Source organism: Xiphias gladius, chromosome 20, assembly GCF_016859285.1.
Source record: "Xiphias gladius isolate SHS-SW01 ecotype Sanya breed wild chromosome 20, ASM1685928v1, whole genome shotgun sequence".
NCBI classification, from domain to species: Eukaryota; Metazoa; Chordata; class Actinopteri; order Istiophoriformes; family Xiphiidae; genus Xiphias; species Xiphias gladius.
In genome coordinates this window covers 22,704,179-22,728,908 of record NC_053419.1, presented here as the reverse complement: position 1 = coordinate 22,728,908, position 24,730 = coordinate 22,704,179, and the positions used below count along the sequence as shown (strand labels likewise).

The 24,730-nt window shown below is 41.5% G+C and overlaps 1 protein-coding gene across 2 annotated transcripts; it reads right to left on the bottom strand.

Annotated features, from left to right (window-relative positions):
- Positions 1-1,438: 1,438 nt before the first annotated feature.
- On the bottom strand, positions 1,439-24,376 carry ptpn11a (protein tyrosine phosphatase non-receptor type 11a). Of its 2 annotated transcripts, none has more exons than XM_040157782.1 (16): positions 24,068-24,376; positions 20,450-20,572; positions 17,313-17,507; positions 14,843-15,035; positions 12,354-12,473; positions 12,111-12,224; positions 10,046-10,142; positions 9,834-9,931; positions 9,384-9,542; positions 7,613-7,744; positions 6,573-6,727; positions 6,393-6,460; positions 5,289-5,440; positions 5,081-5,199; positions 4,837-4,942; positions 1,439-3,372 (listed from the first exon to the last, which is right to left on the bottom strand). In XM_040157782.1, the coding sequence occupies exons 1-15, from the start codon at positions 24,079-24,081 to the stop codon at positions 4,873-4,875; spliced, it is 1,809 nt and encodes a 602-aa protein (XP_040013716.1). In that variant the 5' UTR covers positions 24,082-24,376; the 3' UTR covers positions 1,439-3,372; positions 4,837-4,872. The 2 variants fall into 2 exon arrangements, with proteins under 2 accessions (XP_040013716.1, XP_040013717.1); XM_040157783.1 differs by having other exon boundaries at positions 9,852-9,931.
- Between the last annotated feature and the right edge of the window lie 354 nt (positions 24,377-24,730).

Genomic DNA, 24,730 nt, shown 5'->3' with positions numbered 1-24,730 from the left:
GCTTTGTGAGAGGTCCCTCCCTGTGTCACAGAGAGAAAGCTGTAGGAATATACATACAGTATATCTTATTGGCAAGTAGATATGTTTTAGTAAGTACATTCTCCTCTACCTGGTACTCATGTACAATATACATGTTAAAAAATATAGTTTGTTTGCATTGCGATCACCGTTTTTCCTTTTTTGTTCAGGATGTTCAGGATGAAAGAATTCACATTTAAGTGTTACAGGTTCTTGAATGGCGGTGGAAACTAAAGAGCACTGTTTTGTTTTGTTTTTTTATTACCTATCACATACACATAAGCATATGCATAGAAGGCACGTCTATGCATTTACATTGCTTACATGAGAAATGGAAAGCAGTTTTACCATCTGCGCCAAAAAAAAAAAAAAACTAAAACTAAAACAAGTATCCAAGAACAGCCAAACTCTCACAGCACACGCGCGCACACACACACATCCCTGCACACGCACACACACACACACACACACAACACAGGAGACAAAACACCACAAACAAGCACTCCACTAAACATTAGACAAGTACAATCCCATCCGTTCGACGATAAAACTGCATACAAGTACACCACACTACAGAAGATATCATAACTCAGTCAGTGGATGGCGTTCAACCAGGAGAAGAAGTTTCAAAGAACACTTGCTGTGAAGCAGCAACTGAGTGTTAGCAGAGTCCTCCGTCGGGAGGAAGCAGCCCCTGTAAAACACTGATTTCATGATTCTTAATGTTACACAATGAGGCTGTTCAATCCTGGATCAGTGGTGAGAACCGTCCCTCAAGGCAAAACGAGAAGAGCCGCTTCTTCCTTCTTCTCAGAGCGAGAGATTCAGAGTCAGCACTGTTACAGTGAGTTCAATCACAAAACTGCAGTTTCTCAAGGCGAGTGATGGTTAGCAAATGTGCAGAAGCTGGGAAGGCTTGACAAATGAAAATACTTAGGCCACGTGTTTGAAATGAGTGAGTGGGTGGCTGGGTTTTCACTAGAATGCAAATTATTTCACTTCCCTAAATACTGCAGCTGATGGAGAAGATAAAGTTAAGAGACCAGTTTGACATCTCATCTCATCTTACAAAGAGTTAGATGGGAAGCTTGATACCGCTCCCATATTTGTGCACTGCATATGAAGCTAGAGCTAGCGGGCGATTGGCTTAGCTTAGCAGGACTAAACAGCTAGCCTAGCTCCATCTCCATGACGAAACCCTTGGACCACAACATGTCATTTTTACATTTGTGTTTTTTAAGGATTAAAAACAAACAAGATGTGATGTGTTAATTTCTGAGCTTTAGAGGTGCTGGTAGGTGGATTTTGTTGTCTTTTGGACAAAGTCCAGCTAGCTGTTTCCACCTGTGTCCAATCTTTGTGCTTCTTTATGCTAAGCTAAGCTAATCAGCCGCTGGGTGTAGCTTCATGTTTACCGAAAAAAAAACAACATGAGAGTGGTATCGATCCTCTAGAGGCTTTTTTTTTTTTCTGTTTACCACCACCCCTAAAGCTCACTAATTAATGCGTTATATCTCGCTCCTTTAATCCGTAAAAAAAACAGAAATATGAAAACATCGAGTTGTGTTTTTATGAAGAGTTCCTAGAGTCCTGCTGTCCCCATTTGGACGGAGCCAGGATAGCCGTTTTCCCCTCTTTTTCTCAGTCTTTATGCTAAGCTAACCAGCCGCTAGCCGGCTTCATATTTAGCGCTCAGACACGAGATCGGTGTGTGAGTGAAATTCCCAAGATGTTAGAGTCTTCCTTTAAATGGTTTGATTAACATTAACAGAAAACAAGAAAATACTCTCCTATTGGAACTTGTATACTTGTGTGTGCATGTGCGAGTGTGTGTGCGAGTGTGTGTGTGTGTGTGTGTGTGTGTATTAAATACTGAATCCAGCTGACTATCACAGGCCCAACAATCTATAACCACAACAATGACCATCTATAGTGCCAAAGCTGAGAGATGTGTGATTGCTTTTTAAAACAGTGACTCTTAAACTTAAGTACATGTGGTGCTCAAAATAGGCAATGGTACACAAAAGGCTTTTTTCTTGAAAAAAGAACAAGAAAGAATGAAAAAAAAGTAATATGCACTTTAAAAAACAAACAAAACAAAAAAAACTTAAAAAACAAAGTTTTTTTGATTCGGCAGCCGTGCATCTGTGGCGATGCCTGCAACTGAGATACACAACAGACTCCCCTGAAATATTAATACGTCATCACACTGACTTTGACATAGAAGTGCAGGCTTGAAGGGGGGCAAAAATCAAACTTGTGCCCCCCTTCCCCCCCCAAAAAAAACCCCCTGTACTAACCCCAGATTAGATTATTCATAAATCCACCAGGTGAATCAAGGCTTGACTGTAACTGTTATGCTGCTAAGTAAAAGTGCAGCATTAAGGACATTCGGCTTGAGCTCAGGAATGGTTAACTAACAGACACTGTTTCCCAACAGAAGCATATTAAACCCATGTGAACTAGAAAATAAAAAAAAGGTTAATTCACACTCCGAACAGCCTGAATTTACATTTCTCTTCAAGGCGGTTCTGGCACACACAAAAACAAAAACAAAAAAACAATAAAAAAAGTTCATGTTTAGAAGTCAGTGGATTACGAATCAACAGGTCAACTGTAAATATGATATTACACTACAATGCCAATACTTCATCATTCAGAAACATTACGCTATATAACACAGTGAAAACTAGACAATAATCGCTGGGAATTTTGCCCCACTATTGTCCACAAATAAGGTCTCGTCTCCCACTGCTTTGCCGGCTTATCAGGCCGAATAGAGACTTTTAATTGGCTGTGAAATGTGGATAAAATCGTTTGTGGTTTTGGCACAGACCTTACTCAGGAAACTCCCCTCACTTCCATCTACACAACATAACCTACATAACTTTCCTTTGGTTAATTTAAAAAGAAAGAAAAAGAAAAAAAAGGAAACCTAGAAAAATGAGAGATGAGCAAAGGTTAGCTAGGTGTTTTCCCTCTGAGGACAGTGATCGCTGCTCGCAGCCCTTGTCGGGGTGAGATTTACAAAGGCTAAACCCAAACTGTGGTCTGCGGTTCAGTTGGGGATTCAGCGCGTTAGGCTTCTCAAAGGCTCTTCTGATGATCACAGTGGTTTAGAAAACAACTAGAGGGCAAATGTTCATGTAAAATGAGCGAGAGGAGGAGGACGACCCTGGTGTCTGGTTTCTCTCTCTCGTTTTTGATTTTGTGTGTGTGTGTGTGTGTGTATGTATATGTGTGTGTGTGTGTGTGTGTGTGTGTGTTTTTGTTTTTTCCATTGTTCCATGTCATTACGGTCAAGTCTCAGGCGTCAAGGTGTGGCTGGCAAATAAACTGTCAGGTATCAAGATCCTGAAGGAGACAGAAAAAAAAAAAATTACTGTCAATTCTCAAATACTTCACTAATACTTTATTTACCGCACTGTGCCTTTACCTGATACTGGCCTGTATTAGAGACCAGCCCTTTTTCCTAAAAGTACATTTTGCCATATTTTAATGAGATGTATCCATGTCCTTCTCATCTAATACTGTTTTAATTTGCTGTTGCTACTGTTTGCTCTTACTATAAACTCAAAACTTCCTCCATGTTTACCTGTTATCATCAATAAATTGTATAAATGTCGTACGATGTACACTTCCGCAGCACTGATTCCATCATTACAACAACACAGTCATGTCGGACTTGCCGGTCCATTGCTTTTATTGGGTCTCTCTCTTTTTTAAAGTATTTTTGGCCTTGTTTTAAAAATGTCATTTATCAATATATGCAACAGTATAGAGATGACCACAAAAGGACAGGAGAGAGAGGAGGGATGACAGGGCAAATTGGTGGTGATGCCCCACAAGTTTCTATTTTTAAATAGAGGTTTTCATTCAAATATTAATTAATTAAAAAAAAAAAAAAAAAAAAAAAAAACTTTATTTAATCGGTGTGATCCATTTTTTGACAGAGCTACTATACTTTCTGCAGAGATGTTTCAAATTAAAAGTCATCCAGTGGTTCAGAAAGGCATAATGCCTCTTTTGCCTGGTAGACTTTAAACACTAGCAACAAGTGCTGAGTTTCAGTGACTGTAGCTCGACCACAAACAACAAAAGCAGAAGCCACTGAAGCCTGAGAATGAGAATAGCAACGTTAAAGCAGTATAACAGATTTTTTTGGCCGATAAGAAGAAATCAAAGTGCTTACAAATTACCATCTTATAAAGCTGACATGTCTAACATGGTTGCAGAGAGTTGCAGACACGGAGTAACATCAGCATTCGTGTGGAGTCCTGCTTCCTGCCTTTGTTTTAGCGTCCACTGACTCCTAACGAAACACATCCGGCTCTTTAGCTGCTAAATGCTCCACCGTGTTCACCAGCTGCTCTCTGACTGGGTCTGTCTGCTGTCTGCTTTTAGAAAACTGAAAACTGCTGCCTGCTGTGACCAAAACTGTAAAGTTGTGGGCCGTAAAAACCACAGTAATAACTGCAGAGTTGGGGGACACTTCTCTGCACGTCTGTTGCTATAAACGACCCCTTTCACATTACACACGCTCGTTCGACCCGTTGTCCATTTAAAAACACTGATTTATGCCACTTTAAGAAGAAACACAGGCAGCGTAGCGATGAGTATGACATGAGTATTGTTGAACTAATGAAATTAGTGTGGAAATGTACATTATGCTGAATTTACCATGTGAGCCATTTGATTAGAGGCAGTTCCATCCCTTCAGTGTCTATACACAACCATTATTTGAATAGTAGCTTTAAACTCAAAATTTACATGAATTTAAAGTACATTATTGTCATTTTAGGATGGGCAAACATTTACCTGGAACTGACAGAGCACTGGGGTCAAAGGTGAATCTCATCTGTAGGTCTTCTGCTGCTGCATCAGGCCCACGTTCTCATACACTCGGGAGCTGTCCTCCCTCATCCTGGCAACACACACACACACACGTCAGTGAGAAACTACTGACGAGGCTTTCCAAGCAAGTACTGAAAAACTGATTTAAATGCAACTTTAAAAATTAAAAAGCCTCCCGCAGCAGCTGTTTACCGACGGAATTACTCACTCTGTGCAGGTGGGAGTAGGAATAGGAGTGCAAGGAGGCAAAGGGCTCTGCTCTCCTCCGGTCAGGTCAGACAAGGAGTACTTAATGTTGGTGTACTCGCGCCCTTTTATCTTACTTTTCTGCAGAGGAGAAAACAGGGGAAGGTTAGAGACGGGGGCAGGAAAAAAAAAAGCAAAAACGAAAACGTGAAGGGCCGTCTGCAGCACACCTGTTCTTCCTCTATGCGTCTCTGCAGTGTTTCTATGTAATGCTGTACGGCCATGTAGATGAATCTGTACTGCGCCTCTGTCTGCACCATCCCAGAGCGCTGAGAACGAACCATCTGGATGGTCTTTGGTACGTCAATGTCGCAGTCCACCCCTGCAGCGAGAAAGCATTGTACGCTGATACATCCTTAGCAGTGGTAACATAACAACGGTGGGAGAGAAGATATTCAGATTCATGCGCGTGTGATCCTATTTGCACTACGTTGTCATCACGAATCTGTAACTGACCTAATGACATACCGACAACTTAATCGAGGTGGTTTGAGACGCTTTCTAGCCAGATATTGAAAAGTTTAAATGCGTCTGTGTCTCCGATACACTTTGCTCCTTCCACGTGCAACTACATCAGGAAGTGCTCTATGGAAGTAGCCTCTACAAGGTCTGTTTACCGTGACAACGGAGCTGAAATTACACAGAAATTGTCCGTTGGTCTTCCTGTATAATTAAAGAATCAGGAAAAGGCGGCTCCAGCAATTTAAATTCAGAGAATCATACAGCTGTTGTAATGTTTTTCTGATTCCTGATCAGTTCAACCACTGAATTACAGATTGCAATAAGATTTGTGATCTTCCCATCGACGGTGCATTTACACTCAGTGGCCATTTTATTAGGTACACCCGGTACAATCTATTGCAATTAAGTACAGCAGCTCTGCCAAAATATCGACCTTTACAAAGTTTATAATGTTCAGTTTTTGTTGACATTTTCAAAAATGTGTAAATTCAATTATATGTAAAAGTTAAAAGGTAGTGCTGTGCTAGAAACACCTCTGAATATAATGCAGTCCAGTACAAGACCATCACTAGTTATCACCTCAAGGCTAAAACATATACTTTAGTTAATATCTCTATGACGGTGTCAAAAACAAAGAACAATTGTATTGGACTGCATTAGTCTGTACAGGTGTTTCTAATAAAATGGCCACTGAGCGTATGTGCCTAAGTGTAAACAAGACTGTACTGAATCTCATCAGGATTTTATCAGGATAAAAGACAAATGAAATGACAGGTGTAAATGGGGCCCGTGTGTGCACCGTGCAGACTCACCTTTTTCTCTGATCACATCTATCAGGATGTCGATCACTATAAACGTTCCTGTCCGGCCGATCCCCGCACTGCAGAGCATGAGAGAAAGTCTTTGATTTAACGTGTCTCCCCTGTTCCAACTAATAGTGTCTTCACGGCTCGTTTACGGAAGCGTTTTCAGTGTTTGACTGGTGTGTGTACCTGCAGTGTACCGCTATAGGCCCGGCGTCCAGTATGCTCTCCTGTTTCAGGTTGACTTCCTCTAAGAAGTCGAGGACACCGCCTGGGTCAGTGGGGACTCCGTGGTCCGGCCAGGCCCTGAAGTGGTACTGCCAAACTGTACGTTCTGTGTTGCCCTGAATACACACACAGGAGGATAATTCATTTCAACGTGCAGTGTATCGACACAAAGCTTCGATGCAGTTTAATTACAATCTCAGTACATTAATATGGGTTTGTCGTTGCTTTGAACAGATTCTGAATTGACGTTATCGTTGTGTAATTTTGTCTGGTGATATTCTGTATTTCTCTTATCGTTAACATGTAACATAAGTACTGTCTGATTCCGTCAGTGAGCCACACTGTGTGCACTGGGTGACATGTTCCTTCATCACCAGTTTACTAGAAACTATGGTGTCCAGCTGTTGTAGAAAATTACTGAGCCTTTTTTAAAAACGAAACCTTATATCTATGACCTGTTTGTAAAGATTTATGTCTTCAGTGGGAACCAAAGGGCTGAGTGCCCCAGATAAGCTGAAAAGGTCCGAGTATTGAGAGACGGACTAACGCACAGCTGGTTTTGGTCTTTTCATGGGAAAACAAAGTACAGAATACGGCCAGCCTTATCCCTCAATACTAATCCACAGCACATTTTCTGAAGGATATACATTTAAGAGCACATGAAGCACTAATCTTGGATTTAGTCCACGAGAGCAGCCCACATGTATCTGTTACAAGCCGCTTGCAAAAAAAAAAAAATAACCGAGGTACAATGACATGTCACTTAAAGTTTACACTTGAAAGCCCAGCGCCATCTAGTAAAACTGCATTAACTGCCTAGGGAGTGGTTTGTGTTTTGTTTTGATTTTCCTACAAGTTAAGACCTGATAAATGTGCATTACAACACCCATTTGAAAAGATGGTTTCCTCTAACTGAGAAGATTCAACCAATGAATTCATCTTACAGTGATAACTATGAGCTTCCCCTTGGTTTATCCATATATACACACAAACAAACTTACCTGCCCAACTTTGGACAGTTTGAGCTCTCTTAAGATGTAGTCGTGTGCAGCCGTCTCTCTGACATTGCGAACGCGCATGGCGCCGTACTCCTTCAGAGCCGAAACGTCGGGCCAGTACTTCACACACTTACTCTGTTGAGACACAATAATATTCACTATCTCACATTTCTTTTGATGCTGCTGTTTAATGAGCACAGGTGAAAAGGTAAGTCATCAGTCAATCAACATGGAGTCAATCTATCACAGTTCTGTTAATCAATTAATTGTCTAGGTCATTTTTAAAAGCCCCAGAAAGACCCATTCTTTCCAATCCGATTCTTACTCTGAGTGATTTAATCCTACCAAAAAAAAAAAAAAGCCAAAGTTAGGACAGTTGCAATAATCTCATGTGAGATTTCTCTATTTACGTTTCTGTCCTTGCTTTTCACCCTGGTTTGAAGTAGACATTTGAATCAAAATGGGATGACGGTTGTGAAGTGGTTTTCATTTTCTTGTGAGCCCGCTGTCAATAAGATCTGGTAAAACCACATCCTGTGGTTGGGTGTTAAACAGTGTTTGAGTGTTAAACTCAATAAAATGATAACTTTGTTCCACACTTTAACTGTGATTGATGCTTATTAAGTCATGAAAGTTGTATGTTATAGAAAAATATAAAAAATACCAAGTTTTTAGGGGCTTTATGCAAAAATGCCGAAATTCTCAAGGTCTCGCTTTTCCAATGTGATTATTTGCTGTTTTTCTTTGTTTTCTTTGATTGGAAACTGAATATCTTTGAGTTTTGGCCAATCAAATAATCAGTTACGTTGGGAAAATGATCAGCCGACTGATTGTTCTAGTTTGATGATGAGTGACTTCTCAGTCAAACGTGACAATCTCAGAAAAACTGTCTGACCTCAAGGACTGCCTGGACTCTATGAGAAGCCAGGTGTCTCAAAACTTCCTCAATTTAAATAAATGTAAAACAGACGTACTTATTATTGACCCTTGGGGGGTTCAAGAGACTCTGCAGCAGTCTCTGGGACATTTATCCTCCAACATAAAGCAGTTCTCTGAGAGATTTAGCTGTCACATTTGACTATGCTCTGTATTCCTCTGTTCACATTAAGAAACTTGTACAATCGTGTTTTGTTTTTGTTTTTTCAGCTACAAAAGATCTCTGTCTCTAGCTTTTGTATCTACACAACCGGACTATTGTAATTCTTCGTACTCCTGCCTCAGCCGAGGAGCTGTTCCTCGTCTGCAGATGGTTCAAAATGCTGCCGCCCGTCTTCTAACAAAGACAGAGTGCAGGGAGCATGCTCCTCCAGTGCTAGCTTCTCTCCACTGGCTGCCACTTAAGATGAAAGGAGATCGAGCATTTGCGGTCTGTGCCCGTAAACTTTGGAATAGTTTAGCTCTTACTAGGAGACTATCCAGTTCAACTGAAACTTCTCAAAACCCACTTTAACTCCCTCCCTTTTTTAAACTGATATTTGATGCTTTTAATGTGAAGCGCTTTGTTTTGAACTTTTGTTTTCAATTTCTATATAAATAAAGTTTTACTTATTTATTCACTTACATGCACCAAAACCTAATTGTTTACTGATTTGAAAAATAAATCAAGGCTGCACCAAAAATATCCTGATGCAGTGTCTCAGTTTATGCTTGGCCGGTTAACTTCAGGAACGACAGCTGTACAGCACAAAACTACAAAACTTCTTTCAAGAGCGTCTGAGCTTTTGAGCGTGGACGCCCATTAAATTACAGCTTAGCACTTGATCATTTTGCTCACCTTTCCTCTCTCCACCTCTTTTGTGGTCATGACGATGACTCGAGAGTTTTCCTGAAACACCATCCTCCAGAAGTCACTGATGGTGTTCTGCAGACAGCCCTGAGTGGCAATGTAGCTCTTCTTCACCTTGGTACTGTTACACTTTGGGTCCAGCTCCGGCTGCACCCGCAGACGAATGCGCCACGCACACACGCACACACACACACACACGCACACAAAGACAGACAAGAAAGTCAGCGGACTACTTCGCATACAAGAGAGAAATACAGCACAGAGTCAAGAAAAGAGCACAAACTGACCGCACATGCTGGCCAACTACAGGAGGAATCGGACTAATGCAATTCTACATCCAAGTCATCTACATATTATCATGTACAGAAAAAAAATGATGTGTGTGTGTGTGTGTGTGTGTGTGTGTGTTTGAGTCCCCTGAGGATGACATGAGTTTACCATGACAGCGGATACTACCATGATGATATTGGCGTTGATGTAGTCAGAGCCCGGCTCATTGAGGTCCCCGTCATTCAGCACCACGCGCGTGTGGTCGACTGGAAACAGTAACAACAGTACAGTTAGTCGCCTTTAAACACACCCCTTCAGGTGATGCCTGAACTGTTAAACCCAGAGGTGGTTGTAGTGAAAGAGCAGCGAGTGTTTCTCACAAGGCAGAATGTTCTTGTATCTGTTCTTGTTTTTGTTCTCTGCCCTCTGGCCCTCTTTGCGACTGTACAGCAGCTTGCACTCTTGTTGCTGCAAGGTCTGGATGAAAAAAAAAAAAAAAAAAAAAAAGAGCAGAGAGGGTCACATTTCATCCCGCCACTTCCAGCCAAGACTTGAAACATCTTTAATCACACTGCTTGATATTTGTTGCAGCCCTTTTCAGACCTGGAATATGTTACATAGTTGGCCTCATCTATCTGGTAAAGTGATGGTGTTTGTTATGTCTTTATACAGTCATGACTGGATATTTACAGGTAGAGTCACAGCACTCGATATTTGGCAACTGATGACCAAGAGGGATTTTGTCTGATGGAGAACAGCAGTGAGCTGACATTAAGGAAGAAATGCATCACTGATTTCAGATCTTGTTTAGCAGTAGAAGCCCAACAGTGCGTTCACACATACGGACAGGGAGCAGTTGGGAGTATCTGGTCTCATGAATCTGTAGTTCTGGGGATGTGTCGTGTTAGCACCTAATTTACACGCTCTGCTCTGGCTGGACGGTTGTTTTTCTGACATATCTGCTGCCGCCAGACCCACCAACAATTCTGGCAATCCCCCCCCACGCAGGTTGTTTTTTCTTCCAAGTAACTCATTAATGACACACCGTAGAGAACTTTGACAATCAGGTTTTCTTCCATTTTGTTTCAAGTTCCTTCACATAGTGGGGCGTAGTAGTGAACAACTCTGTGCTTCTGTTTCCGCTGGAATCAAGATGATCGCAGTTGGGTCTTGCCTGGCCGTCGCTCACACTGCGTCAGAGGGTATTTGCATAAAGTTGAGCCTGTAGTGTAGCCTGGTGCTTTTTAAGTCTGTGGAGTTCGGCGTGGGGCGCAGGCCTCATTCACAATGAATAGCAGCTGGTGCTGGCCCCGTTTTTTGAATCAGTATGTGTGAACGCACCGAAACTTACTGTCCCCCCGAGTGCAAGGGATGCTCGCCCCCACTTCTCACAATAACTCCTCTATAACAGTTGTTACCTTTTTTTTCCCGCATAAACGCAAGAAGACTGAAAGATAACGGATCACTGACTCTTACCCCCCCCCCCCGTCTGTTCCTCTGGATGATGCGACTGGAAGATTCACGACACGACAGCCAGAGCCAGCTAGCCAACCCGGATGGTGCAAACTGCGGCGGGTGCATAGTAGTTATTCACGTCAAAGTTTACGTAACTGTCGTGACTCAAGACACTAATGAAGCCAGTCTTCATCTATGTTCCAGCCTGACTGATACAGGAATTTTGAGGCTAAGGCTGATATTTCAAAATCCCGATAATGAAATATCAGCTGATATTAAATATCTTAACACAACACCTTACGTATATAATTTATTGGTTGGGTTCTAAACTATTTTACCTGTGAGAATAACCTTTTTGTCCATGTTGTAATCACTCAATTTTCACTTTTTTTTTCTTCACAAAAACAAAAGTTCAAATGTCTTCAATATGTGACCCAGTGCTATCCACACCAAGAGAGGAACAATCCCTTTTGCAGACTGAACTAATGCAAGAAGAATCTTCAACAACATAAAGAAGCCTCATTCTCACCGTTTCTTTGCTTATTAAACTGATTTTATTTACTTTGTGCATAAGAGAAGACAATGACGTGATCAATGTACTCTTGTGTTCTTAATAAAGCAAACAAGACTTGCATTCAGTCTCTGTCTCTATATTTATCCATGAGCTGCTGTGGCCTTTACATTAATCTAATAGCATTCAATTCAAAGTCGAGTCGTATTGAAAGTCTTACAGAGATGTCACGGGGTTGACATCACTGACTTTTACATAAAAGTGACTCTGGAGCTTATTCAGAGGTGAAACCAACATGTAAAATTTCTATCATATATATGTAACGAGGTGCACGTCTGAAAGGGGCTTTAGTGTGTCTGTTCATTTTTGTATTGTGAAAAATTCACACAGAGCAAAGAAAAAGACACAAACTAAATCGTTTGGTCCATAACAGGACTTGAAAGATGGAAATAATTAAACACAAAGACAGAACCACCCACCTCAAATTCTTCCCAGAAGCCTTGTTTGACCTTGTCTGTGGCCTCCGCTAGTTTGCTCAGCTCCCTAACTCGACTTTCAATCTCTGCTGCGTTAATACGAGTAGTGTTCAGGGGCTGCAGAGGAGAATATGAGGCATGACAGAAATTATAAATCAGGACACGTTGCCATTGCTTACTGGTGGACAGGTTGTGACTCGGCTTTACAGACGTGAATATCTGGGGAAAACAGAGATGGGAACGTACCTGTTTTAGCTGAAGCACGGTGCCCAGAGTTTCCACCATGGGGTTCTTTTTGTAGTGCTCTACCAAGTCGGTGAGAGAGTCAAACTTCTCGCCTCCGCCCACGTCGTACTTCAGGTCATGCTGAAAAAGAAGCCACAGCCACATCAGCAACAAGTACAACAGAGCAGTCACACCATCATAAGATAATCATGACATTTACATGCACAAAAATCCGGTTACTCAAAGAAAACTCAACGCATTTACATTAGGGATGAATTCAAATCTGATTGGATTAGATTCAGCCATGATGGGGATCTGATATTTTTTAATTGCTGAGAATAAAAATGTTACTAATATAAATCACATATTTCCTCACTCTTTATATCAAAATCAATTCAAATCCTGAAAGTTCCCAGGACAGTGTCATTCTTCTGAATTTGGTTTTTCAATAATGCTGTATGAGGGCAGGTTCCTGTAAATCAATAATTACATGGCTTCAGTAACAGTTTTGCCTTAAACCAGGAAGAGCTGGGGCCAAGTGGAAGTAGCCTTAGCTGCTAACGCTGGCGTTACTTCCCTTTTGTGCACTGCTTCACCCTGTAACTGCCATGTCGCCTTCTTACATAAGTAATGGGAGTTGATGTTGAGGCGTTGGTCTCACAAAAATATATGCTAGAGGCACAGGAGTGCAGAGGGAGTTATTTGGACAGAATAAAAAATAAAAAAAAATAAAAAATTCGATACTGATGTAAAAACCTAATTTTCATTCAAAATCTGGGTCGGATGGGTGGTTCTGTATAGATGAAGCCAAATCTCGGACTCCTGTATCAGTTGTCAGGTGTGTATCGCTTAATCTTTACATCTTCCACCAAAACGGAATTATTTTGAATACGAGGACTAATCAGTCTGTAATTATCTCTCCTCTCATCCTCCATGCACAAGCTCACATGTAAAAGCTGATCAGAAACCCAGTTCTGTGTAAACATGGCCAAGAAATCAGTTTTCACCCAGGAGGAGCCTATCTGGGGAAATCAGGGGCCTGTACCACAAAGCCAGTTCCACTTAGTTTGGCTCTCCTTGGGTTACCTGGCTTCACTGAGCCTAACATCGGCCATCCTGGATAAACTAATCCACGAAACCTGTTATCAACTGGCTCTGTTACTCTGGGTCTACCCATCGGGCTATGAGAGCATTCATGTGAAGGAGGAAGAGTTGTTGATATGAAACATCATCAGATCCATGAATAAAGTACTTCATGGGATACAGGACGCAACAGCGATACCTGCTGGTTAATTGGATTAGAGTGACAGAAGAAAGTGATATTCAACCGGATGTAAACAAAATAATCGTAGAATATAATAAGGAGCTGTAGAAACTTTAGAGATAATTTCCAATTATTAAAGTAAGGCTAAGGATATACTTATAAATGTAAAGAATTATTGTGAGGCTTTATAGCACAGAGTAAGTATTTTTTTGCTTTTTTGTCTGATGAAGTACAAACTATCATGAATATGTGATGCTGTAATGTCAGACTGAGGAGAGGAGAGAGGAGGACAAAAACAGTGTCTCGTGAGGTCTATTCGACTGAGATTGTTGCATTTATAATGAACATTGTGTGGATCATTTTTCTAAAAAAAAGAAGACAACAGAGGGTTTAGTTTTCATTTCCAATTATCATCACAAAGTCTTCTCATGTTATTCTGAGCCGCAGTGATGGTATAAGAGTGTGAATCCTGTCGGGAATCAGAGAATCTTTGTGTTATTAAAACGCAGCTATCGTCATCATGTAGCGTCATTAACTCTTCCTCCGCTTGTTAGATGCTCGGTTTTAAAGCCACTGTAACAAATGGAAAGCCTGGAGCAGCGAAATAATTCTACTGATCTATAAAAGTATCTATTGCTCTTCATTATTTGTCACTTTATTGTTAACTCTTTTGTCTATGTCGGGATCCTGTAGGAATGATGACTCAGTTTCTCCAGTGCTCTGATTGGTCAGTGTTCGGGCTCTTGACAGGTTTTGATAAGATCGTCTGAGGTTAACCCGCTCCGGTGCGGGTTAGCCATGCAGCATTGGTTACCATGGTGATCTGCCCCAGTTAAAAGTGGGCCAGCTTCATGATACCAGAAACCCAGATGGGTGGATAACCCGCTAATCTTGCTTCGTGGTGCAGGCCCCAGGTTTCTCTTATCCCCTAGCCCATTTACATAAACCTGTTTTTTTGTTTACATGATATTTAATCAGATTACTGCCGACTGTAGCCGGGTTACCTAAATGCACGTTAACACACTGAATTTGTGGCTGTGACTTTCCAATAAAAACATCTGGATGAATGTAGGGATACAGCAGCACATCTTAACATCTGTATCAGTCAGATTCCCACCTTTACAGAAGGTGTTACGGTCTCAATCTAGCTGGGCAGTGCTGGCAACTTCATGCATTAACAGTCAGTTAGTAACAGAGAGGATGTGAGAAGGCAGGGACAGACTGAGGAGATGAGGAGTGTGTTTACCTGGCAGCGGATCATGACATGAGTGACTTTGGGTTTGCTATCACTGCTGTCCGTCTTGTCATCTCCTGTACGGACTGACAGGACAAAATCCCCTGGATGGCTCTGGCTCTCCCTCACCAGGAAGCTGCCATTCTTCCCTTTCTCCGTCAGCAGCTTCTCGGCCTCTCTGCCCGACAAGTGTCCGTGGAACCATCTGGCAAAAACAGCACAACAGTAAAATAGCGTTCAACTGGACTCAACTCCCTAAAGAATACTTCACATTTTAAAAAAAAAAAAAAAAAACACCTGCCTCCAGCGATGACTGGGATAAACTAGCACCTTATTTCTTTAATGGCATCACTCTCTATGTTTACACAAATAGAGCAAGGATGTTTATTGTTAACAATCTGACTTTAAGGATCCATTTCTTGTAAAACTCAGCAGATAGGTTCAATATTAAACATTTTGGGTTTTTTTTTTTTCCTCTTTCACACTAAAATGCCCTAAATACGTCTCATCCTTGGATCACAGCTGCAGCAACAAAGCTGTAGCTAAAAGCATAAAATCAATTTACTGTAGCATGACAGCAAAGCAACAGCAACCATTACGCAAACAGAGCTGAACCAGTTGGTCAAACAATCAATTAGTCATTCAACAGAAACTCAGTAAGCAACAATTCTGATAATTGTTGAGTCACTTTTTAAGCCAGAATGCTTAAAACAAACAATCAAAACCAAAAAACATCACTGGTCAGCTTTTTGAATGTTAGTTGGACCAAAAAAAAGAAAAAAAAGAAATTAAAAAAAACCTATTTGAAACCTATTGTGTGTCACACAAGGCTCTGTGTAGCTGTGATGGACATTTTTCTGATATATTACAGACCAAACAATTATGAAAATAATACTTAGATGAAGCCTTAGATGGAACAAATGTTATAACCTACTTTGACTCTTGAGATGATCAAGATACTATTAAAAAAGCTGAACTGCAGGGGTTAAATGTATCATTTCCTCAAATATCATCAAAGTACGATCAATGCGTCTGGGAAACTGTGTATAACTCAGTGTTTTATAGCGAAGGTGGGTCATCTCTGCTGACATCGTTACAAATGAATACACTTTTGTACAATATTAACCCTTAAGAAAAAAAGAGCACACAGATATATAGTGTGTCTCAGTCGTCATTCACTAACTAACCTGATCAAGAGACGAGACGTCTCAGGAGTTGGTTATAAACAAACATATGGATGGACAGAGATCGATGTCCCACCGATTTCCAGGATTTGCCCCAAGAAACTGGCTAGCGGGTGGTGAGCACAGACGAATGGTGATTATGAAACTAATTTCCTCCTGGTGACTAACCTCCAGTGCAGCAGTTAGTTTTTTTTTCCTCTATCAACACGTGAACAAGGCCTTAGTGACCTTTCAACTTGCAGGGCAGATTTTTTTTTTGGTTGAGATCTGGTCACAATGTGAGTGAGACCACCTCCAGATGTGGTCATCAGATCCGATCACAACGCAAACATCTTGCTTTAACCTGCACCGTTTCCTTATCCACGTTTTTGCCAGGTGTGAATGGGGTCAAACAGATCCTGACGCATCTTGTCTCGTTATCGCTGTAGTTTTTAGATGAAGGTGTTAATAAAAAATAAAAAAAATCAGCTCACTCATTAGATACGTGGCCTTTGCTCAGTGACGTAACGCCGCTGCTCGGTTTCCCTGAAGCTTCTCTACTTTAGACGAAGCAGGGCAACCTCACTATAAAATACCCATGGAAACCCTGATTTCATTTCTGGGGAATATAAAATGTGGTAGTTTTACTGGCACATAATTTTCTTAATTGAAGTTAAAATTGCGCAAATTTTAGTCAGGGAAAAGACAATGTGGATGAATGTAATGGGAACACAGTCTGCCACAGGGTCTATTACCGCTACATAACCAGTTCCTCTTTCTTTGCATGGAAAGGCACATTTCCACAGTGATGCTATCAAGTCTATCAGTTGAGGAACCTAAGCACAGTGTTTAAACTTCAACTACATTCAAAAAGATCACAAATACTGGTTACTCCACTGGGCCGATAGCAACTTCTGTTCGACTGAGAAACAGACGCTTCAATCTACAACACACTCAGTTGCCAGTTTATTAAGTAGACCTATGTTAAAGTTATGCAGTCTAATGCAGCCGCCCTGCAATGCAGCCTAACTTGCTTAAGGTTGCAATCTTCAGTTTTTGTTTTAGAGAGGTTTTTATTGTCTTTTTGCTCATTTCGGAGGCTGCAGTCTCTCGTGCCGTTACACACTGAGAGGGGTTTCCGATATCTGTCCACCCCATTTATATCAGAGAGGGTAGGCTAAATGTAAGAAAAACACACTAAATATCTAGAAGCACACGATGGGGACACTTGATAAATAAAACAACAGAACTAGTAATGTCTCAACGGTTGCGGAGCCACATTCAAGCCCGGAACTGTAACATCCAATGTTATCGCTCACCTTTCTGAGGTGGGATCAGCACAGTTGAGTGGATACTTGAGCTCAATAACATCTCCATTTTTCTCCTTCAGTTGCCCATGATGTTCCATGTAATACTGCACCAGCTCTGCAAGAGTGGCAAACTTCTCCCCACCGTAAAGGTCATAGTAGTCTCCTGTGTTCTGGATCTTAATATGGGTGACAGCTCCATTTCGCCTGCAGAAGAGCACAATCGTTTAGAGAAATGTTACCATCAGGAGGCCAGAACATCATCATCCGCACACAGACAGACTCCGACGGGAAGCTTATGTTGCTCCCTAAGAAGTCCCAGTAATTAGTAAAAATCAAACCACTCTATAACGTGTCTTCTCATATACATTCAGTGTCAGTGTAGCATTATTAGGAGTCCGAAAACGTAGAAGATGTGTTTATCCCCAAATATATCAATGCTGCAGAACCATAATGAATCCATACTTTGACAGAAAATGACTATAATATCTCAGTAGGGACGGTCCTACACAATACTTTTGAACCACTTAGTATTAATTTTCATTTGATGAATTGATTGGTTGATCAACAGAAAGATTATTGGCAACTCTTTTAATAATGGATTCAAACATTGCCAGGTTCCAGCTTCTCAATTGTGAGGATTTGTGGATTTTCTCTATTTTATGGGACAATAAATGGAATTAGATTAGATTAGTGCCAACCGTTCTCTGGTCCCTTCTTCTCCAATGTGAGTGTTTGCTGATTTTCTCTGTTTTTTATCATTGCAAACTGAACATATTTGGACTGTTGCTCACGCAAAAAATGCAATTAGATAACATCAACAAGGACTCGGAGAAAATTTTTCGGACATTTTATAGACCAAATGATTAATTGAGAAAATAATAATCACATTAATCATTAGTTGCAGCCCTAAACAGAATATCTTCGGGTTTTGGACTGCAACTCGACAACATCCCCGTGGGCTTCAGGATATTTTGACAATAACTTTTATGACATTTTACAGATCAAACAATGAAACGAATAATTAGCAGATTAATCAATAATGAAAACAATCCTTATCTGCAGCCCTAATTGCATAATTTTGCATGTTTTGTGCACATATTATGGTCAAAATAAGCAAACAGTTTAAGACCAAGTCACATCCACCACTAACAACATGGGTACCATCTCTGTGATTTGCCCGAGGTGAGAGAGAAAACAAAACTGTCAAAGTATGAAACAAAACATTAAACAGCAGAGCGACGGGACTGCAATTCAACGTTGGCAAATCTTGAAGGAAAACACCACGTTTTTGTGACACAGACCAGACAGACGCCATACACTGTGCTGAGTCACCGTAGGTGACCACCATTATCTCGGAAAATAGAAAAGGAGAACTTGTGGCAGATCTGAGGTTCAGTTGCATGTAACCTTGTAAGGCTTTTGGTTAAGTCTGGCAGAATGTGCACATAAAGAGATAGACACGTGCTGTAATAAACCAGCAGAGACTAGTCTCCCAGTGGAAATGTCTCCGTTTCCACAAGAGGAGCATGACCTGTTTTGTTTCCATAGGAAGTAAATATGGTGTGAGAGACTGTACGGCTAAAGTATGAGACTGTTACAAAAATAACATTGGCTACATCAGCTAAACTGAGTTAATGATACTTCATCTTAAAAATCTATGACTCGGCAGGCCCTGAGAGAAAACCACAAACTTTCTTTCTTTCTTTTTTTTTTTTTTAATTAGTAAAAGGTTGGTTATCCTTCTTTGGATAATGCCGGTTCCCAACTCTCATTTAACATGGTTCATGCTTAAGATAGAGCGGAATTTGGTGTGGGGATCCTGTTTCATAATTATCCTGGCATCATTTAATAGTGTTAGTATCGCACCACATTTAAAGCTGCATTAATTGATTCTTCAGGCAGCAGAACGAGCTGAAAACACAACACTGGCAAATCATATCATCTTATTAAGTTATGTTAAATGTATGAAAAAAAAGTTGCCTCAGGAGACACAGAGCAACATTACCATTCATTTGGAGTTGTATTTGTGTCAACCTAATAAATGTAAGTCCAATATTTACTCTCCCTGTAGCTCTGGTTTGATCTCCACCAACTTCTAACTGAAATATCTGGCTCTTAAGCTGCTAAATTCTCACCATCTGGTCTCTAACTTTGTCTGTTTGGCATTTAATGCTGGGCAGGTAGTGGACAGTTGGTTTATCGCAGCCGAGTTTATCTGCTGAAAATAGCTGCCTACCGCTGCTAGAAACAAGTTGATGAGAGCAGAGTTGCAGGTCAGACGACCAAAACAATGAGCTAAAACGATCTATTTCACATTACACAGTCATTTGATCCATGGTTGAAATTAAAAAATATTGACTAGTGAAGCATTAAGGCGGCTAGCAAACAGACTGATGTCCTAAAAGCAATGTACATACAATTTAACATTCTGTTTATCTGTTTGTGCACTGATGGCTACGGTCTGAATAGTAAATAAGATCAAATTCACTTTGTGTGGTCATCGGGTTCATCATAAGTCAACATACTGTCCTTTATTGATGTAAACAAACATTTGACAACATCAGAGAACAGTTTTAACCTGGATACAGTTTTTGTCTCAGATTCGTGTCTCTATTAAAAGGCCCGTTGACCGGTTTGGAACTGATTGCGGGGTTTCATTTTCTGGTCTGACTTTTTGGTTTGTGGGATTACCCTCATGTTCACATATCGACCATGAATCACACCTTTATTAACCTGTATATTTTGTAATCCTCGCTCATTTTTTCGCTATTATACCTCATACCTGGTTTTTGAAAAGACTATTGAATAAACTCAAAACTGACACCGGTAACAATAAAAACCATGAAACACCAGCATCTATCCAAAGGCCTTCTTGCATGCACACCCACTAAAGTAGACGTTACAGGAATACTTTAAAAATAAGAGAACCCGATGTAAAAACATGAAGCCAACGGACTTATCTGAGGCACAGAAAACTTGGTGCTAATTTGATGTTTCTTTCATTTTACTGTCACTCCTCACATACAGTGGTATAGAGCACAAGGACGTTTTATTTGGAGGCTTGAAATCGTTGAGTTTTTGACACAGTATTATATTGTGTCCTGTGGTTAATGCTGCTTTGTACACTCGTGAATGCCACCACTTACCGTACTGAGAGGGTGAAGTCTCCGGGATTACTCTTGCTGGGTCTGGCCAAAAAGCTCCCATCCACTCCACGAGTCAGCAGGAGGTTTTCAGCCTCCACACCTGTGATGTTGGGATGAAACCACCTGAGAGAGGAGAGAAACAGTGATTAGCCTCAGTGTGGAGTGCAGGGCCGTGTCCAAAATCACTACCTATTCACTATCTAGTGCACTACATCTACTTTCCACATTTTCATTTGATGTGCCCATGTTTTCAAAAACCCCCACAATGTAACAATTTAAGTATTGTCCATGGCATGTACAATACTTTTTTCTAACACTTGTGCAATGCAGCCCATCCTACTAATAAATGGAAAAATGTCTGTCCGTCCTTCCATTTTCTCGACAGCCGCTCATCCGATCAACTTCAAACTTTACGTGTGTATTTTTGAAGGACACTAGGAAGTGCAGTGTCGACTGTGAAGGTTTTTGGATGAGCCGTTCGCAAGGAACATAAGAAGAAAAATATTAAATTAAAGTCGGTTAGGGCTGGGTTAGAAGTCAGCTCGACGCAAAGATGGCTGCGCCCGGTCAAGGCATGGATTCCCTGGAAAACAAGCTGCCGCTACAAAACCTCATACAGGATCATCTAAAGTGTGGAACTATTTTAGACAGCGACCCAAGCTCTGCAAATTGGAAGTTACTCATCACAGCGCACGGTCATTTGAAGCGAAATCATCCCGGAGCGCTTTGATTAAGAAGCAGCAACAGCACCATTTTGTTTCCATTTAATCCCCAATCAAGCATGATATAGTAGGATTATTAGCAGACAGAACAAATAGTTTTTGCACTGCTGCTGTTACAGTAATTTAACATTACAGCATTTGTCATCTAACATTGTTATCTAGCCATTGTATATTTTCTGTTCGCGAAAATGGCTTAACCTGACGTTAAATCGTTTCAAATGCAAAAATAAATTTGCTGGGATTTTCTTTACTGCATTTTATTCCAGTGATGAAATAAATCCATGTCATACCCAGTTTAAGTTTCAAGTCAAGTTCTCGAGTAAAAACACTGACTCTCCAGTTCAGGAAAAGGTTACTATGACTAAACTAAACTAAACTAATGCAATCCAATGCAACAGGCCTGCAATAAATCCTCCCTTCATGAGGATTATAATGTTCAGTTTTTACTGAATCTGTTGAAGAGGATGCTGATTTGTTTCAATGGTCACTTCGGAGGCTGTAATTTGTGCTGCTGTTGAACTGTACTGGGTTATACTGAAAGGTGTTCCTAATATTCTCTCCATCCCATTTATATTAATTTAGGTTGACTAAATATTAGGAACAGCTCTCAGTATAACCCAGCACAGTTCAACAGCACCACAAATGTGAATGGGGGAGCGTGTTCCCCAGTGTTTTTTTAGTTTTAACCACAATTGAGGATTTGTGATCAACCATTAAGAACAAACATTGATTCATGCTGTGTTATATAATTGATCAAAGGGCATCCATTAAAAAACACTCAATCTCTCTCGCTCCCATTCATTTTCCTACCACTGTCTGTCTGTTTGGTTCATGTCTCATGTCTGTGCTTCAACCAGACATCTGTGATCCAAGTCTTCATCCTACAGCAGGCTCATAACTGTCCTTACATCATGTGTTGTCTGCAATTAACTATCTCTTCCGCTCTTGGCAACTTGTATCTTCTCCATCTGTGTGAATATTATCCTTCAGTTCTGGGTCTTTTTTTTTAGTCACTTCAGATGTTTAGATCCTTATCCATCACGCAATACCATGAAGGAGGCATCTGATTTGTCCCAAATTCATCCTGGAGCAGGACAACGAGCCAAAACATACAGCCAGAGTCATAAAGACCTGTCTTCAGAGCCAAAAAGAAGAACAAGGAGTCCTGCAACAGATGGTCTGGCCCCCACAGAGCCCTGATCTCAACATCACGGAGTCAGTCTGGGATCACATGAAGAGACAGGAGACACTGAGACGGACTAAACCCACAGAAGAACTGGGGCAAGTTCTCCAAGATGCTTGGAACAGCCTACCTGCCAAGAACCTGATAAACTGTGTGTAGGTGTACCGAGGAGAACTGGTGCTAGTTTAAAGGCAAGAGACGAGGGGGTCACAGCAACTATTGTTTACTGCAATTTGTATGAAGTGGCATTCGTGGCATTATTAAGGCATCCTCACTTTACTTTTAGTGCCTAAAACCTTTAGATAGTAATGTGTAAGTAACTTGTCCTCTTTTCACGTTTCCGTGGTACAGAGGAAGTTTTGTGGTTGACGTCCTACCAGCTCTTGGCAGCAACTGAGAGTCCCTTACCATCTTCTCTTTAATACATAATGTTCCCTTCAAACACTTTTACACTCTACCTGAAACTTTTCAACCTTTTACACTCAAAAATGTGTTTTGGTCACGGTTACTTCTCTTCGATGTCTGATCTTCAATGTGCACAATGGTGCATGTGCCGAGTTTGACACTAGAAGTCCGTCGTCACAGTCATCCGCTGGATGTAAAAAAGTTTTATCTGCGCTCACCTGAAATCTGTGTTTAAGGCACGTGCCTGCGAGCATGATTTGTGGCATCACAACCAGTTTGGAAGCCAAACCAGGTCCAATACACAACTTACAAAAGTGTGTAGTGGAAACCTGAAGAAACTAGTTTCAATAGGCTGAGAATGGACTTTTCTGTGAAGTAGGGGACATTGTGTGTCCAGCAGTTAAACTTTTGAAATGAAAAATATTTGTAAATTCATAGATAATTATTTTTTCAATGAGGGAGAAGTAGTAGATGTCATTTTAAAGAATTCTCACCAGGTAAATTAACTTTTTTTTTTTTTTTTAATGTAAAAACCATACTTTTCACAACAGACTATTGTTATGTATCATAAAACATGTCTAGAGGGGATCTTTAATAGTTAATAAAAGACTACACGTTTGTGCTTGTAGTGCTATTCTGGTTCTTCATATTCTACTGCTGCTAATTCTGTCTGCTCTTTCTACGTTACAGCTTTTTCACGTCTGACTGGCCTGTAGAGGGTTTCCTCTTCTGTCTCTCCTCCTGAGAATTCCCCCTTTTTTTTACTTTAAAGGTAGTAATTTTCTCTTCCGAAATAAGGGTCTATGAACAGAGGCTGACTTCAGTTACTCTGAGACCGACCTGTGATTCCGCGCTATGCAAATAAAGCTCGATTTTACTCGGAGGCAACACGAGTCTTGTGGGGGTTTAAACAGCAGCCCATAACACAACAAACCTGCCCCGTGTTTTCGAAGACAACAACAGTTGTGTTCGGTTTTCAGTGGCCAAATTCTGAGGGCGAGCCGGTGTTAAACTTTGCCTCCGACTCACTAGGATCCCAGGACGGTTAAGTAAAGCAGATTTACAGGTTTGATTTAAGTGTTAAAGCGTCAGCGGTGTTTACTAAACATCTTCAGACTGAGCTCTAAGTTGCCGGTGTGTGCTAAATGAAGCGGTCCTTAGCTTAGCTACTCCACTCCCAACACTTTTCTTTCCAGAAACGTCGGCACACTCAGACCCCGTTCGCCGACATATAAACACCCAAACAGCTGAGCTTGGTTCAAGCTAGCTCAGCTAACGTTTCCAGCAGACATTGTTTTCCAGACCTACCTCCGAGATGTCATTTTTTTTTTTTTCGTTCCTCACTTCCTCGCTGGCAGTTAGCGGTAGCCTCAACTAGCTGGCTAACGTTTCCGACCGTTTCTGCGTCGATCACAGGGTAAAGTGCTTCATCGGTTCACACCCGGTCAAAACGGGCTCCAAAATCCGGGCATCCACACACAAGTTTAACAGCGGGCGTTTGCAAAAATAAAAAAAAAAAAGTCTTTAGGCCTCGGCCCCGGAGACTTCACAGCCAGTCGATTACTGGACGTCACCAAACATGCGACAAAATAAGTGTGCGCGGATTTCCTCACCCCGAGCGGCCGTTCTTCGCCCCCCTCAGTTGCAGCCGCAGAGCCCGGCCCCCTCCGGCAGGCAGCGTGACGTAAATTAAAGAGCCCTATCGCTTTCGCCCTCGCGCATGCCCACTGAAAGCTTATTTTAACGATCACGGCGGCACGAGCGGTGAGTGGCGCGGAGCGCGGCCGCGCGGTGAGCGGCGCGGAGCGGCGCGGAGCGCGGCAGCGCGGTGAGTGGCGCGGAGCGCGGCCGCGCGGTGAGCGGCGCGGAGCGCGGCGGCGCGGTGAGCGGCGCGGAGCGCGGCCGCGCGGTGAGCGGCGCGGAGCGCGGCCGCGCGGTGAGCGGCGCGGAGCGCGGCCGCGCGGTGAGCGG